Genomic DNA, 17875 nt, shown 5'->3' with positions numbered 1-17875 from the left:
TTAGCTGTGTGAATTTGTATGCAGTATATATATATATGTGTGTGTGTGTGTGTGTGTGTGTGTGTGTGTGTGTGTGTGTGTGTGTGTGTGTGTGTGTGTGTGTGTGTGTGTGTGTGTGTGTGTGTGTGTGTAGGCTATACAGTATATGAAACAAATTGTGTGTACGCACGGTACAGTAAATATGTGTATACATCATGCGCTATTTGTATCTGTGTGCATCGATGTGTGCATCTATGTGTGCATCTGTGTGTGTGCGTGTGCGTGTGTGCGTGTGTGTGTGTGTGTGTGTGTGTGTGTGTGTGTGTGTGCATGCACACCACAATCCTGTCAAAATCCATTTTTACACTCTGAGTAAAACCAACACACAGAGGATGTTACTGTGACGTGTACACGCTCTGTCACAAGTGTGTGGAATATCCTTGGTCGTGTGTGCATGCGTGCGTGCGTGCGTGTGAGTGTGCGTGTGTGTGTGTGTCTGTGCGCTCTCACCTGAGGCCTGGTGGAGGGGGGCTGTGTCCGTGTGCGTCGCGGCCGTGGCCGGGAGGCGGTGTAGTGCCGTAGGGTCTGTCCCTGGGTGGGTAGAAGCTCCATGGAGCCAGCGGGGGATCCGGGACCACCGAGGGGGACGGGAGCCTCTCTGGCGGGGGAGCTTCCGCGGCCGGCGGCCTCCTCTTCGCGCGGGAGAGGGCGATCAGGAGGAGGCGGAGGAAGAGGAGGAATAACCGACGCTCCTCTCGCTCCTGCTACTGCTGCTGCTACTGCCTCCGCAGCATCCTCTGCTGCCTCCACCTCCCGCTCGTCCCCGCGCCCCCTCCTCCGTTGTGAACAGGGGGACGGGCGGGGAGAGGCAGAGGAGGAGGAGGAGGAGGAGGGTGGGGGTGGAGGAGGCGGGGAAGGGGAAGGGGAGGGGCTCTCGGATCTCAGCTGGCCGCCCGACGCGGCCGCTGACAGCAGGGTTACCGTCGAGGCGCGGGCTAGACCACGCCCGTCGGCGCTTGCACACCTTCCCCTCTCCCTTCCTCCTTCTTCTTCTTCTTCTCCTCCCGAGACCTCCCCCCCTTCTCCTCCCCGTGCGTGAGGTTGTTCTCGGTGAGTTTGATGATGATGGTGGTGCTGCTGAAGATGCGCGGCTTTACTCTCCCTTTCTCCTCTCTCGCTGCTCTGCTGTTCCCAGTCTACGTCCAACAGACCTGTGTGCGTGTGTGTGTGTGTGTGTGTGTGTGTGTGTGTGTGTGTGTGTGTGTGTGTGTGTGTGTGTGTGTGTTTTTGTTTGACACAATGATGAAAAATAGAGAGAGAGGGATGATTAGAGAAGGGGGGAGGGGTGGTAGGCAAAAAAGGGCACGCAGTGAGATCAGGCTGTGTGTGTATATATCTATATCTAGGGCAGATAACCAGATATGGGAGACAGGGGGAGAGGAAGAGGAGAAGAGAGGACTAAATTAAAAACTAATGAGGAAGACAAAGGGGAAGAATAACAGCAGAGCAGCCACAGAGAGAGGGAGGTTCATTCTCTACTAAAGCACAGAGGTGCAGAGAGCGAGAGAGACAGAGAATAATGGACATGAGTCAGAGAGGCAGATGGATGCTGCAAACCTACTGTACTGCACTGACAGAGAGAATGAAGGAACAGCAGAGAGGATATATACAGTAGAGAGAGAGAGAGAGAGAGAGAGAGAGAAATCAAATAAAATATGAAGGGGGAGGGGTTGAATAATGATCGCATGAGCCCCCCCAAAAAAGCCCAACCCCCATCTCTATTCCCTCTCCTCTCCTCTCCTCTCCTCTCACCCCTCCACCCCCAATCTCCCCCATAGTGAGAGTCACTGGTGTGAAAGTAAGCGTGCCATGCTCCAGTTAAGCCACACACATTGCGTGTCTGGCAGGACCACTAGGGCACTGTACGGCATGGTATATAGTACAGCACTAGCTAGCACGGTTCGGAATGGTCTAGTACAGCATTAGATAGTACGGCTCGGAATGGTCTAGTACAGCATTAGATAGCACGTCTCGGAATGGTCTAGTACAGCATTAGATAGCACGGCTCGGAATGGTCTACAGTAGTACAGCATTAGATAGCACGGCTCGGAATGGTCTAGTACAGCACTAGATAGCACGGCACTGAATGGTCTAGTACAGCATTAGATAGCACGGCTCGGAATGGTCTAGTACAGCACTAGACAGCACGGCACTGAATGGTCTAGTACAGCATTAGATAGCACGGCTCGGAATGGTCTAGTACAGCATTAGATAGCACGGCTCGGAATGGTCTAGTACAGCACTAGACAGCACGGCACTGAATGGTCTAGTACAGCATTAGATAGCACGGCTCGGAATGGTCTAGTACAGCATTAGATAGCACGGCTCGGAATGGTCTAGTACAGCACTAGATAGCGTGGCTCGGAATGGTCTAGTACAGCACTAGATAGCACAGCACTGAATGGTCTAGTTAGTACAGCATTAGATAGCACGGAATGGTGTAGTACAGTATTAGATAGCACGGCACGGAATGGTCTACAGTTTTAGATAGCACGGCTTGGAATGGTCTAGTACAGCACGAGATAGCACAGCACGGAATGGTCTAGTACAGCATTAGATAGCACAGCACAGAATGCTCTAGTACAGCACTAGATAGCACGACACGGAATGGTCTTGTACAGCACTAGATAGATAGCACGGCCCAGAATGGTTTAGTACAGAATTAGATAGCACGGCACGGAATGGTCTAGTACAGCACCATATATAGATAGCACAACACTGAATAGCCTATTCAAGTATAGCACCAGATGACATGGAATGGTCTAGAACAGCACCAGATAGCACAGCATGAAATAGTCTAGTAAAGCATCAGGTAGATTATTGTGGAACAGGGTAGTGGTTCAATATTGTACAAAACCTTATCATCATCACAGCACATAATGGATTAACATGGCATGAGCCATGGACTGATTAAACATGCACGGAATGGCTTAACACAGCAGGGAATTATTCATCCTCACACAGAATTAATAACTGCTATGCCATGAGATATTGCCACCAGTGTCAAATTCAACATATACTGTAGCACAACAACCTGGAGTGTGTTATTGCAATTAAACCAGTTTCATCAATAATACTTATCATTGGAAGCAAAGAAAACTAACCACTTGGTAGTGACAGCTGTGGTGGCCATTGCTATGTTACAGGTAAGGTAAATAAGGTGGATGCATTCAGATTGCAATGGAGAACTGAAGTCTGACATCACTGCCGCTAGAGGCCACTATCCCCCTGAGTCACCCAGTTATCTTTTCCATTGAAACTACCATAGGGTCTCAATAGCATCGTGGCATATAAGAACTGTGTTCAAAAAATAAATGAGCCCAGCGATTTTACTCATATGGATATGAAGTAACTGACGGTGAAAAAGTACTCATTTATCCAAAGAAAATACATCAATTTACTCCAAACAGACGTTATAAAATGTAACTCAATGTCATAAACGACACAGAGTCACATACCAGACAGAATTGCTGGGCTGATATGTTTATTTTTGGAAAACAGTTCTTATATGACACAATATTACAATGACTGTTTGATATTTTCGTGACCCAGGGGATAACAGAGTGACATCAGGACTTCGATACTCTCCATCTATCATGACTCGTGAGATACTGGCCCGATTTATGCTTTGGCAACAAACTGCTGTGCGAAGTGACACCGTTGCAACTCGACAAAAAACAACAATGTGTTTACAACTGAAAAAACTATTGATAGTGATGCGTGGCTGTTGGTTTTGTAATCCACACTGACATAGTAGTAGTTAAATAAATATTACATCTAGGGAACTTGAAAGCACAGACAAGACAGGACATTCCCATGAACATGAACATTGTGTCATTTTAATTCCATGCCAGTGGGACACACACTCCCCTGATAGTCACACAGAGTGTGGTACACTGACACAGATTGGTCTGCTTCTAAATCTGATTTAAACTGTACTTAAGCTCTGTGCGTGTGTGTGCGTGTGCGTGTGTGCACATGTGTGCAAAAGCTGTCTCTTTTTCTCTCACACTCTCTCTCTCTCTCTCTCTCTCTCTCTCTCACACACACACACACACACACACACACACACACACACACACACACACACACACACACACACACACACACACACACACACACACACACACACACACACACACACACACACACACACACACACACACACACACACACACGCGCGCGCGCGCACACGCACGAACGCGCGCGGTCATACCAGGTCATATGGCAGAAGAGATCTGTTTAGACTGTTCTGTTCTGTTTATACAAACCTTGGAAACCTTGTATGTATTGTTTTGATTGAACCACAAGAACCCATTTAGCAAAAATAGGTGAAAATCTACAAGCTCAACGAGTCTCAATGCAAAGCGTTGTGAGCTTGTATATCGGCTATTTTCAAAATGTTTACATACAAGGAAATATTAAAGGGTTTGAGTGGTTAAAAATAATGTCTCACTCTTGACTGAAGGTGCAGGCCTCATGCTCTTAGAGTGGAAGGTGTGTCTCCAAATCACTGGAACGTACTAACAAGTGGAAGACAAAAGTAAAGAGGAACAAATGAATTATTATGTAGAGGCCTATTATTATCATTCGGTCAGTGTCTTTTCTAAATTCAATGAATGAATGGATGGAGGATGTGCGCTTCTAACCTCATCGGTAGGAAAGTCATGGTCAACCAGTCGTAAATGTGGAATGTTGTTTTTGGGAGCGGAGCTCAAGTCGTCTCTTATATGTTCATCCTGAACAGCACAGTAGAGGAGTTTATTAGTTTAGTAAAGTATGGGATAAAAGCATTAAAGGGACAATAAAGCGATACATAATAATAATAATAATAATAATAATAATAATAACACAATAATAATAAGTCCAAATAAGAAGAGAGCATACTAACGTACACAAACACTCACTCACCAGCTTGCCCTGTTCCACAGCCAGGTCCTGTAGTATCTGTTCTATGATGCTCTCTGACAGAGACACACTCAACGACTGTCTGATTTCACTGGATGTATGGATGGATGGATGGATTGATGGATGGATGGATGGATGGATGGATGGAGAGATGGAGGTTGAAAGACAACAACAAAAGAGAAGGGTGTGCTTAGCTGCAACAAATAACCAACACCAATATACCTTGGAAGCTACAGTAAATGTCTTGGCACTTTTATAACATGTACCCCCTTATGGGCAACATACGGTCTGAGGACCAGTCATTTCATTTCAATTCGGCCCACAAAGTCCTCAAAGGAAAACAAAATGACCCCCCGAAATAAATGAATGGAATGCGGAAGTTCTCTTTCTCAATGAGGAAGTTCGAATATTTGGAACTACAGGAGGCAACATCCCGCTTTGCAGCAAGATCAAAGCGTGACGCAACTCTCTCTCTCTCTCTCTCTATGGGTCTGGAATCTGCTACCTTTGATGCTTTTGTGTGACACTGTAGTATGATCAAGTAGGGCGTTAATTTACAAAAAAAACACAAAAAGTTAGAATATAGAGATAAGAGGTTTCTGCCTGACAGCAACGATATACTTATATGAGAAGTCTTAAGTGTTACCAAAGTTTGTTGCTGAGGATGTGTCCAGTCTGTTCTACTAGAGTCTCAGTCAGAAACGTGTTCAACTGCCTGATCTTCTTGGACACACACTCTGCCAGACGCTCACACACATTGGCCCGCTGGACAACTCGAGGACACACACCCTCTATGCAGGTCAGCAGGGCTTGGGCCAGTTCCTGACATTCATACGCACACACGCACACACGCGCACACACACACACACACACACACACACACACACACACACACACACACACACACACACACACACACACACACACACACACACACACGTACGTAAACACATACATCAAATGCAGAGAGACAGTGTATAGTGCTTATTAGTGCCTCTGTAAACTAGGATCATGTGTAAACCAAGAACCTAGCATCAGATATCAAAATAATAATCAGTACATTAAAAGTATAGGATACCAGGTAAACAATGAACCTAGCACCTGTCTATATAACCTGCTATCTACATTTTACCAATGTGGTCAAGAAAAAACAAGTCTAGGCCCCTAGGTAACAAAAACATGAGAACAAATGGCCATGGTAAGTCTGCATAGTCGTCATAACTAGGTCAAGTGCTACAGGCTAAGGAGGAGTCTGAGGAGGTGAGTTTTCAGAGACACACACACACACACACACACACACACGCATGCACACACACATTAATGTACAAAAGCACACATACAAAATATGCAGAGGACCACTAACTGTACTGTATTCAATACCACGGTAAGATTGTATGTTTATACTTGTAGGTTGTATCTGCGTTGTTCATGTCATTTAAAATTAAGTAAAAGCTTTTATTTACTTGCCGTATAGCAAGATGTGTAGGCCTACTTGTCTGTTTGTGTGTACGTACCTGTATGTCTCCAGTTATTTCATTACTTAGTGTATTAGAAGTGTCAGTCAAGATGCAGTGCAGCACATCACCACCAGAGGGCTTTCTGCCCAGTTCATACAGGGAAGGAAGCAGCTGAGGAAATCCACCAAAATCAATACACAGCACAAATTATACAAAATGAGTTTTTCTATTTTTTATAAATAAGAACGTTTGATATTTATTTTGGTGTTTGTTCAAGGCAATTAGCATTTCATTATTAGTGTTTAATTGTGTGTTGCAATTGTTTGTAACACTGGGAGATTTAGACTTTGACATTGTTTTAAAGATGTATGAAAGTAATATAATTACGATTGGTGATGCATGAAGGGTAAAATTATACAAATGCTAAAACATCTACTTAAGTTTCTACTGTGTCTAAGGCAGCCTTTTTTGTCTGAAATGATTTGCAATTACCTTTTCCAATAAATAGGATCTGAAAACAATTTCACAGTGAATCTCACAGAACATCTACAGTACACATTTATATATAAAGAGGAAATAATACATATAACCATAAGTGAAAACAACAAGGGGGAAAAAGTAATAAGTAATGCAATCACGACTGGTGAATTGCGAAGGGGAAAATAATACAAATACTTAAAACATCTGCCTATACGTTTGTACTTTGTTTAACGGCTGGCACACACCAGAGAATGTGCATGTGACACACGCGAGGCCCGCATACGCACACACACACGCACACGAACACTTATAGATCCAATCCTATTTTAAAGCATGCGTATGCGGGGCTTGCGTTATCCGCACACCTGGTGTAGCCGGTATCATTAATATCAATTGGATCATAACTAGGTCCACGCATACGCACGCTTTGAAAAGCCTGGTGTAGTCCAGGCATATAATCACGCCCACCTGGGCGAAACACCAGGTTTCGCCCAGGTGGGCGTGATTATATGCCTAAACCTAACCCCAACCCTAACCTCACAAACACTATGCCTAACCCTAACCTTAACCCTAACCCTAACCTTAACCCTAACCCTAACCTTAACCCTAACCCTAACCTTAACCCTAACCCTAACCTCACAGAAATGATGCCTAAACCTAACCTCAAAACCACGCCGACCTGAGCGGAACACCTGGGAAAGAGAGAGAAAGAGAGCTTTTAGGTTATCATGATGTGACTGTACCCTCAGAAACTTCCTGGTGTTGTGAAGCACTTCCTCTGCAGACAGGAGGTCTGCCTGTACTTCCTGGAGGTTGGAAGGGGTCAGAGGTTGAAGGCTGTTCTCTAACCGCAGACAAAGCCCCTGGACCATCTACAAGACGGACAGACAGACAGACAGACAGACAGACAGACAGACAGACAGACAGAGAATGATGGGGACAAAGAAATAAAGTGCATAAGTGCAAGAAACTGTGTCACTGTACCAGTGTTGAAAATATAGTGTTCTTCTCGGTTAGTTAGTGACCTACAGTTTTAATATGAATTGTAAGGGACACATTAATCATGACACTTTCTATCCTAGCCTGGACCACAGCAGTCTATGATATAACACCAACTAGCTGTTGGCTAAACTTAATTTGCCAGTCCAGACAGACAGACAGACACCTTCTCAGCATGTTGTGCTCCAAGTCCCTGCTGGAACTCTTCTCCCGTCAGTCTCTGGCTGTTTCTGTGCAGACACCGCTGAATCTGAGCACGCGCACACACACACACACACACACACACACACACACACACACACACACACACACACACACACACACACACACACACACACACACACACACACACACACACACACACACACACACACACACACACACACACACACACACACACACATGCATGCCCGCAGACAACATACAAATGCTAAATTAAGAGCAATTAATTTACTCCTCACCGACTATACTGGGTATACTGACCTTCACCACTAGATTGTGAAAGACTACATGTGTGCACGTGCGCGCACACACACACACACAAACACACCTTTTGCAAGGCCTCCTCTGTCCTCTCAGGGTTGTTACGATAACTCTGAGTGGCATCAGAAAGTGGGAGGGACATCTGCTGCAGGGTGAAATTCCTATACACACACACACACACACACACACACACACACACACACACACACACACACACACACACACACACACACACACACACACACACACACACACACACACACAATAACATATTTAACAACATCTATGATTTTCCAATGTGGAAACAGTCAGTGCACAGTGTATTAAGGATATGGACGGTCCATTTGTAGTACAATGATATTACTGTCTGTTTTGTGCATTGTTCCTTTATTCATATTGTTTGTCATAGCTGAGTGACCATTAACTAGACCCGTGGCATGACTTTAGTAGTGTGTGTATGTATGTGTGCGTCTGCGAGTGCGTTTGTGTGTGCAAACCTCTCCAAGGCATCAGCCACATCCTGATAGCCCCTAGCAGTCACATGGTTTCTGTCCCATACCAGAGTCCTAGAGAGAGAGAAATGTTTACTTGTATACATGATGCTACACAGTAAAATCCTCAGTTAGGTTTAAAGACCAACTCCAAACCACTCATGAACAGGTTGATTAGCAGTATTTTTTTATCTTTATATATTTTTATTTTTACCCCCATTTCTCCCCAATTTAGTCGTTATGACAATTAATTCCTCCCCACACATATTTCTGTGTTGTCACTGCTGTTGTATCCTACTGACTCACCTACCAGTTAGGAGCCCCCCAACGGGAGGACGTAGAGCCTTCGTCCTACTCCTCCCGCCCAACACTCCCTGCTGACAGGTGCCGTCCCAACCCGTAGGAGTACGTGCAGTGACTATTATCTCCCTCCCCGCCCGGCTTCTCTCCCCCGAACACGGCCCAATTGTGTTCGCATAGACGCCCGACAAAGACGGATACACCACGGTGGATTCGAACCCACAACCTACGTGGTGGTGGGCAGGGACTTTACCACTGCGCCACCGGAGTGCCCGCAGGCCCATGTCTAAGGTCTTTGCCCCTAAGTACTGTATCTTATCTGTGGTTATCTCTTTACCCATTCTATCCTATTCTATTCTGGACCATTGAGATGACCTCTTGGTTGTACGGTATGCATGGTATACCTTAGTTTAGTGTTGGTTAACAGTGCTTTAGCCAGCATCTTGGCCCCGGTGTCCCCTATGGCATTTCCACTGATGTCAACCTTAGCCAGTGTGGCATTGCTGCCCAACAAGTTGATCAGTGTGGTGGTTCCTGTTTTCAGCTTTGAGTCACACACTGAGAGAGACTCTAGAGGCTGGAGCCAGAGCCAGAGAGATAGAGAGGGGGGGGGGGGGGGGGGTTGAGTATTTAACAATGCAATGCATAATTAATTAAATCTTTAATTTCACCATGACTCAATTAGATTATATTGATGTGATTAATCCATTTCAGTACAGAATTATTTTGATAGACAATAACATGTCTATACAAAGTTTCAAGTTCTCTGCACATTTATTTTATTCAGTTTATATAGTTTATCAATCAATTCAAAAATTCCAAATCGATGCCATTGAATCACCCCATTAAAGACAGAATTGTTTGCTTCCATCTAAAGGTTAAAATCCATCTAAAGGGCAAGGCTGACCATGGTACACTATACTGTAATGTAAATACAATATGTGTGTGTATGTGTGTGTACCTGTTGTATTTTGGTGTGTAGTATGTACAGTAGTGGAAGCATAAATACTGACAGTGGAGTTGGTGTGAACATGTTACTCTCACTAAAATACAGTAGAATGTGAAAACCTGACAAATGTTTGTAAAAGGAAATGGTGAACTGGTATACACATCCACCCTAGGGTCCCGACACATTTAATTTAGACGTAAAAGTGTTCATTGGATATATTTACAAATGTGCTGAATGTGTATGAGATTGGATGGTCAGATGAGATAGAAGATAATAGATATGAATTAGTCATTCAAATCCTTGCTCAGTAATTGCGTGTTTAGATCACATGAAGTGTCACAAAACACCTGGCGACGTGACCTGGAGGCAGATGCCAAGAAAATGGGCCACACTTGGGGACAGCTTGAGATGTTGGCTCAGGACCGTGATGCTTAGAGAACTCTTGTTGGTGGCCTAAACCCCAGACGGGGTAATAGGCGTAAGTAAGTAAGTAAGAAGTGTCACTCACGCACTCCTCTTCCTGTATGAGTTGAGCGATGCGCTGAAGAACGTCAGTCAAAGCTCTGTCACACAAACAGTGAACAATGCATTTAGACTTAAGGAAAAGCTGGGATACATTTTTTTTTTTTTTTTTACCTGGGCCCATTAGGTTATAAATTGGTTACATTTGCACACCCTGAGTTAAAACTGGATAAATTAACCATTGTATTCCATATTTGCATATTCTGTAATCTTCTTTTCCACTTGTTACTGTAGCTAGCGTATTAATGGATACATACTGTACAGAATATGCACATTCAGATACTGTAATTTCTTCTCAGCCAGTAATGAGAAATACAAAGTGATGTGATATTTACTGCTCTGATGAGAACTACAGTATGAAGCCATGTTAGTGAATGGTGGTTCTCCAATCAAGACCAGAGTGTAGAACAGAGTTAATGACAGACTCATGTGAGGAGAAAAAAGGGTTCAAGTAGGTTTGAAAAAGAGAGATGTTTCTGACCTAGATTTCATGGCAAAGTTTCTCCCCAACGCGAGATGTCGAAGTGAGTGGCACCGACCGATAGACAACACCAGAGTTACCATGTCACTCTCAAAACCTACATGGAGAGAGGGGGAGATCATAAGAGAGAGAAAGTCAGACAAAAAGGGAGAAAGAGATATTTCATAAGTCCGACTGGTAGATGGTACAAACTGCCATGGTGTTAACAATATATAATAGTTGGACAAAGATTTGTCAGCTTTTATATCATGGTGTACAACGTCAGTCTCTTTCAACTGGGATTTAGGGGATAACATCAACTCCATGTCCACTGCATTGAAAATCGGCAGTTTTGGGAACAAACGTGCTGCTGACGTGGCTGCGCATCTAAAAGTGCAAGCTCTGACAATATTTGCAGAGACTAATGGATTTGGGAATCTCGAAACTGCAACTGAAGGGAACTTTGTGATGGTGCCAGCCTAGCTAGCAATGTAATGTAGCACCTTTCAAGACTTTCAAGAGTGTCATCAAGTTCCTCTTCAAGACCTTACCATCTCTAATGGGAAATCTGTTACTGTAAACAAAGAATACAGTGAAATATAAAAATAGCTTTTTATATAAAATACATGTATCCTGACAAGTGCAAAAAACTGGAGGATCAGGAAAGAGGGTGAATATGGTGGAGAGTGTATCTGTTATAGTAGAAATGGTGCAGGTGATGGAATCAGTCGGGTTGGTTACATGTAAACATGTGACCTGAAGGTCACGGCTGAACTTCCACCCACCAGCTGTGAAAAGGGTTAGGGTGAGGGTTACCCTAACCCTCCTAACAATAACACTCAGCTCTGGTAAGACCTTAGGTCGATTCTACATATGCATTCTAAATCAGTGGTTCTCACACTTTCAAGACTTTTCAAAAATGTCCAAAAATAGCAGATGTACAAGCTCGGACGCTCTGTGAGCTTGTATATCTGCTATTTCTGAATAGCCAATGCAAAAAACTAAAATGACACAGATGCTTTCCCAGTTTTAATGGGTTAAGGAAGTGTTAACTACATGAACCATGAGGCACGAAGGCAAACATTTGGCGAAAATAGGCTAACATAACACGATAATAGCAGATGTACAAGCTCACAACACGTCACAACGTGACACGTTGTGAAATTGTAGATCAGCTATTTGACAAAGATTGGTGTAGAGGGACCAAGTTCAGAGAAGACCCCTGTGGAACCCCGGTCAACAAAGTATAGGTTAATTAATTAAAGGACCTGTCTCATACAATAGACATCAGTGTTGCAATTTAGGCATTTAGCAGACTCTCTTAACCAGAGCAACTTACAATAAGTAAGGTAAACAACACATACATTAAATGCAGAGAGACAGTTTAGTGCCTCAGTAAACTAGGATCATGAGTAAACCTAAGCAGAAAGAACCTAGCATCAGTCTAAAGTGTTAACTGCACTTTAGTGTTAAGGACCTGTTTCACATATACGTACATCAGTGTTAAGGACCTGTTTCACATATACATCAGTGTTAAGGACCTATTTCACATAGACATCAGTGTTAAGGACCGGTTTCACATAGACATCAGTGTTAATGACCTATCTCACAGAGACATCAGTGTTAATGACCTTTCTACTTCATTCCTTCTGACCGCCAGAGGCAGTGTTTTCAACACCTGGATATTAATCGCGCGCTCGCGCATAGGTCGAATATTAATACCAACAAAGTCACTCGTGACCTGTGTGCGCGCACGCTACCTACATAGGTGCGGTGTACACGGCGATCATCCTCTTTCATCTTTTCGCCTCCAAGAGGCGTAGGTCGATACAACTACAGCTGCGCGTGGAGTCTCGTAACCAAGAAGGTTGGGGCTACGGACTAGTTCGTCCTCCAGAGACTGCGTAGTCTGTTTTATACATCGGATAGAACCGAAAAGGAAGAGAAAAGAGGACAAAGGAAAACGAAGCATGTAGGAGCCTGCAGCGGTGAATGGAGCTAGCTTGCTAGCACTGAAGCTAACAACAGATAGCAGCGTGAGCTTCGCCCGCTCCACCGTTGTTGCTTGTCCTGACACGGATAACGTGGAGTAGCCGTACATTGGAGCGACGGTGAGTGCAGTTATTGTACTGTTTACAAAAAAACAAAAAAAAAGCGCTCTGCCGCTTTTAAGGGACCACGCCACCGCGGCGTGGGGCCCACCGCCATAGAGCCTCAGCATTGCGAGTGTTTCCCACTCCCTACTGCTCGTCGCTGGACCAAAGGGAATATAAAGTATTAGCGTTGAGTGTTTCCCATTCTGCCGCTTTACAGCCACTTTACAACGTAGCGTCAGCATTGCGAGTGTTTCCCACTCCTTACTGCTCGTCGCTGGACCAACGGAATATAAAGTATTAGCGTTGAGTGTTTCCCATTCTGACGCTTTACAACCGCGTGCAGACCACCGCAACATAGCAATGTATGACGGCTGTGACACCTGTAACACATGCTCGGCTGTTATGGGATCGGAAGATGGCCATGACCTGTGCCCACACTGTCTTGGCATTGGGCATCTGAGGCAAGCCTTGACGGAGGACGCTTGCACTAATTGCAGTGTAATGTCTTTCGCTGAGAGGGAAGAGAGGTTGGCTGCGGCTGAGGAGGACACCGAAATACCTTCCTCAGGAATGCCAGTCTTGAGCCCTGTAAAGGGTCTTTCTAAGCGCCAGCGCCCAGGTACTGAGCCCTCAGACACCAAGAGGAGGCGTCGGGAGGATCCGTTGTCTCACAAAGTGGACACATTAACCACTGAGTTTGCTCAAATTAAGGCCCTTCTTCTCAACCTGCAGCCTGGTGCTCCCTGCACCGATGCTGTGGCCCCAGCGCCTCCACTCCAGGTCAGTGATGGGAACTATGGCCATGATACTGTCTATGTTGCTGATCAACATGAGGACGATGCTATGTCTATTGCAGCCTCGGACTCCCAGTTTACGTCCGGAACGGCACAGCATGAGGACGTGGAGGAAGCGGGCGGGTCCCCCACCCGCTCGGGGACAGGCTCTCAGGGATCTGAGGCAGAGCCTCATGGGCCTGGGACTGGGCTCTCTGCAGCTAGGGAGGCTGTTCAGCTGGCCTTATCACGACTTGGACTTGATGTCCCCCCTGGGGAAGCCCCCCCTCCTAATGCCTTCTTCGGGCACGCTCAGCAGCCCTCTTATAGAGTGCCAGTGTCTGAGGACTTCATCACCGAGCTTCAAATGTGTTGGTCGGATCCCAGGTCCAGGGCCAGTCTCAACCTGTCACGAGACTGCAGGGCCTTTGCGGCCATGGACAAAGCGGGAGAATATGGATTGGACCACGTGCCGGCTATGGACCCGGCCGTGGCGTCCTTAATAGTGTCGCCGGATGAGGCCCTCAGACCGGATGCTCGTTGCCCACGAGCACAATGCAGGGTAACTGATGACTACCTCACCAGGAGCTACGATATAGCAGCTCGGGCGGCACGTATCGGGAATTCTCTTTCTCACCTTATACTGGCACTAGGCCAGTCCCTCCGCACGGCGGAGGGTGATGCCCCGTCTCAGAGCCTGAGTAAGGCCTCACTCGCTGCCTTCGGCTATATGACTAGAGAACTTGGCAGACTGATGTCCACCCTGACTTTGGCCCGTCGCCAGGTGTGGCTCGCCCAGGCCCCGTTGACAGAGGGGTGCAGAAGGACACTCCGCACACTGCCCGTCATTCCGGGCCAGATGTTTGGGCCCGCAGCTCAAGAGGCCCTGGAGCGTAGTGTTCAGGCGAACAGGTCCAGACGGCAGTTTGCAGACTTACGCCCAGCCCCGTCACCTCAGCCCAGGCGCACAGGCACTCCTTACCCAGCAACCAGGGACCAGAGCTCCTCGGGAGCCAGACGTCCCTTTCCGAGGCAGGGCCAACCCCAACAAGGCCCCCAACAGCCTTCCTTCCGGCCGCCCACAGGCAGGGCTCCTAGGCGTGGGGCCCCTGCCAGCCGATCCTCTAAACCATTTCAGGACCGGGGGAGTCGGAGGTGACTCTCCCGACCCGGGCCTCAGCCGGTTCACCCCACAACATCTGAGCCGCTGGGAAGCCTTGACTTCAGACCCTTGGGTGGTATCAACGCTATCCGAGGGTTACAGAATTCAGTTCAGTCGTCGGCCCCCAAGTTTCACTGGGGTACGGATGACGGTGGTCGACGACCCGCTGAGGTCTCAAGCCCTCAGTCGGGAGATTTCAGAGCTCCTAGAGAAGAGAGCAATAGAGAGTGTACCTGGTTCAGCTCAGCTAAGAGGGTTCTACTCCATTTATTTCCTTATTCCGAAGAAGGACGGCGGCCTCCGGCCCATCCTCGACCTCAGGCAGTTGAATCAGTATCTGAAGGTTTTTCGTTTCCGAATGCTACGCACTGTGGATGTTCTCCAGGCCGTATCAAAGGACGATTGGTTCACAAGCATCGACCTGAAAGATGCTTATTTTCATGTGCCAATAGCACCACACCACAGACAGTTTCTCCGCTTTGCTTTCAAGGGGCGGGCTTATCAGTTCCGGGTGCTCCCATTCGGGCTCTCTCTCGCCCCCCGGATCTTCACCAGATGCGTAGCGGCAGCTACTTGCAGCGGAGCAAGCGGAGCGCTTGCTCCGCTGCAAGCCAGAGGCATGCGGATCCTCCCGTATTTAGACGATTGGCTGGTATGTGCTTCGAACCAAGAGCAGGCACTCAGCGACACGTCCACCCTTCTGGCCCATGCCGCTCAGCTAGGGCTCACGGTGAATCTCGCCAAGAGCTCTCTGGCTCCCAGTCAAACCACTGTGTTCATCGGCATCGCCCTCAACTCAGTTTCAATGCGGGCCTGCCCCTCCCCGCGGAGAGTGGAGGATATTGTGGGCCTTGTTGCTCGTGTACGGGGGAGTACAAGGCTGACATACGGCCTGCTCCTTCGTCTACTGGGCACATTGATTGCGGCATCCGCAATTGTGCCCCTGGGACTCCTTTCGTTGCGCCCCCTGCAGCTGTTGGTCAACGGCTTAGGCCTCGACCCCAAGAGGCACCAGAAGAGGCTGGTGAGGAACTCCAGCCAGTGCCGTGGGCTGCTAGAACCCTGGAGAAGGAGGGCGAGTCTGTGCCGGGGCGTCGCCATGGGCTCACTACCCTCTCGCCGGGAGATAGTGGTGACGGATGCATCTCTCTCAGGCTGGGGGGCTGTGTGGAAGCACAGGACAGTCAGAGGAACCTGGGCCGCTCAGCAGGGACTACATATAAATGCACTGGAGCTCCGCGCAGTGTACTTAGCCCTCAAACATTTCCTTCCAGCCTTGGAAGGGAAACATGTCCTTGTCCGATCAGACAATACGTCAACGGTCTACCATGTGAACCATCAGGGAGGTGTCAGGTCCAGGCAGTCTCTGCAGGAGGCTCAGAGACTTCTTCAGTGGGCTTTTCCTCGCCTTGCCAGTCTCAGGGCAGTACATCTGCCAGGTGTTCACAACCAGGCTGCAGATATGCTTTCTCGCCAGAGTCCTCCTCCAGGCGAGTGGAGGTTGGACCCCTCAGTGGTCCAGGAGATCTGGGAGAGGTACGGGAGAGCAGAAGTGGATCTGTTTGCTTCGAGCACATCAACACACTGTCGACTGTGGTTCTCCCTGTCGGATCCAACCAGTCCATTGGGGCAGGACGCATTAGCCTACCCATGGCCCCTAGACTGCCTCTTGTACGCATTCCCTCCAATCCCACTGCTCGGGCTGACACTTCACAGAATCGCCACATGCGGTCACACGGTGCTGCTGGTGGCTCCATACTGGCCGGGGAGGGTATGGTTTCCCATGATCCGACGGCTTCTCAACGGAGCACCTTGGCCTCTCCCATCGAGGCCGGATCTCCTGTCGCAAGTAGGGGGCCGCATTTGGCATCACCAGCCAGATCGGCTCCAGCTTCATGTTTGGCCCCTGAGAGGCCGGGTTCACTGCTGAACTCCTGCGATCAGGCGGTTGTCCATACATTGCTCAACGCTCGTGCACCCTCCACTAGAGCGCTGTACTCTAACAGGTGGAAATTGTTCCGTAGTTGGTGTGAGGGCCAACATGTGGATCCAGTCATGTGCTCTGTACCAATGCTGCTCCGCTATCTACAGACATTGTTGGATAAGGGGCTCTCAGCCTCTACAATGAGGGTGTATGTTGCCGCCATTTCGGCTCAGCATGGGCTGGTGGACAGTCGTACTGTGGGATCTCATCCCTTGGTGAGTCGCTATCTGAAGGGAGCTCTTAGATTGCACCCCCCGCATGTCACTCGGGTGCCCTCGTGGGACTTGCCTACGGTCCTGGAAGCCCTGTGTTCTCCGCCGTTCGAGCCGCTGGAGCGGGCCGATCTCAGGTGGCTGTCGGTTAAAACCGCCTTCCTCCTCGCCATTACATCTGCCAAGCGAGTGGGGGAACTCCAGGCCCTGTCTGTCGCCAGGGACTGTTTGAGGTGGACTTCAGATGGGTCTGAGGTTACTATGTGGCCCAACCCCTCCTTCCTTCCAAAGAGGCTTTCAGCTTTCCATGTCAACCAGCCTGTCAGATTGACGGCTTATGCCCCACAGCCAGGGGCAGAGGGATTGCATCCTGATGGTGGGTTGCTGTGCCCCATCAGGGCCCTGAGGCAGTATGTGGACGTGACTTCTAGGTTTCGGAAGTCGGACGCACTGTTTCTCTGTTATGGAGGGCACAGGAAAGGGTGTGCTCTGTCCAAACAACGACTCTCTCACTGGATTGTTGATGCCATTCTACAGGCCTACGAACGCAAGGGTTTGCC

General features: G+C 47.7%; 1 protein-coding gene across 1 annotated transcript in view; it reads right to left on the bottom strand.

The window, feature by feature from the left end:
• Positions 1-17875, bottom strand: part of carmil2 (capping protein regulator and myosin 1 linker 2) — a 56622-nt gene that overhangs the window by 24313 nt on the left and 14434 nt on the right. The window contains exons 19-31 of the mRNA XM_084060393.1: positions 11110-11206; positions 10615-10669; positions 9562-9734; positions 8864-8932; positions 8434-8527; positions 8050-8133; positions 7628-7756; positions 6462-6575; positions 5594-5769; positions 4951-5038; positions 4689-4778; positions 4496-4562; positions 490-1190 (exon numbers count right to left, since the gene is read on the bottom strand). Coding sequence (XP_083916519.1) covers positions 490-1190; positions 4496-4562; positions 4689-4778; positions 4951-5038; positions 5594-5769; positions 6462-6575; positions 7628-7756; positions 8050-8133; positions 8434-8527; positions 8864-8932; positions 9562-9734; positions 10615-10669; positions 11110-11206 — 1937 coding nt within the window. The remainder of the gene's footprint in view (positions 1-489; positions 1191-4495; positions 4563-4688; positions 4779-4950; positions 5039-5593; positions 5770-6461; positions 6576-7627; positions 7757-8049; positions 8134-8433; positions 8528-8863; positions 8933-9561; positions 9735-10614; positions 10670-11109; positions 11207-17875) is intronic.

The sequence above is a fragment of the Gymnoscopelus microlampas genome (assembly GCF_963454915.1).
Source record: "Gymnoscopelus microlampas genome assembly, chromosome: 6".
NCBI lineage: Eukaryota > Metazoa > Chordata > Actinopteri > Myctophiformes > Myctophidae > Gymnoscopelus > Gymnoscopelus microlampas.
The sequence above is the reverse complement of the archived record's forward strand: the minus strand, read 5'-3'. Positions and strand labels throughout refer to the sequence as shown.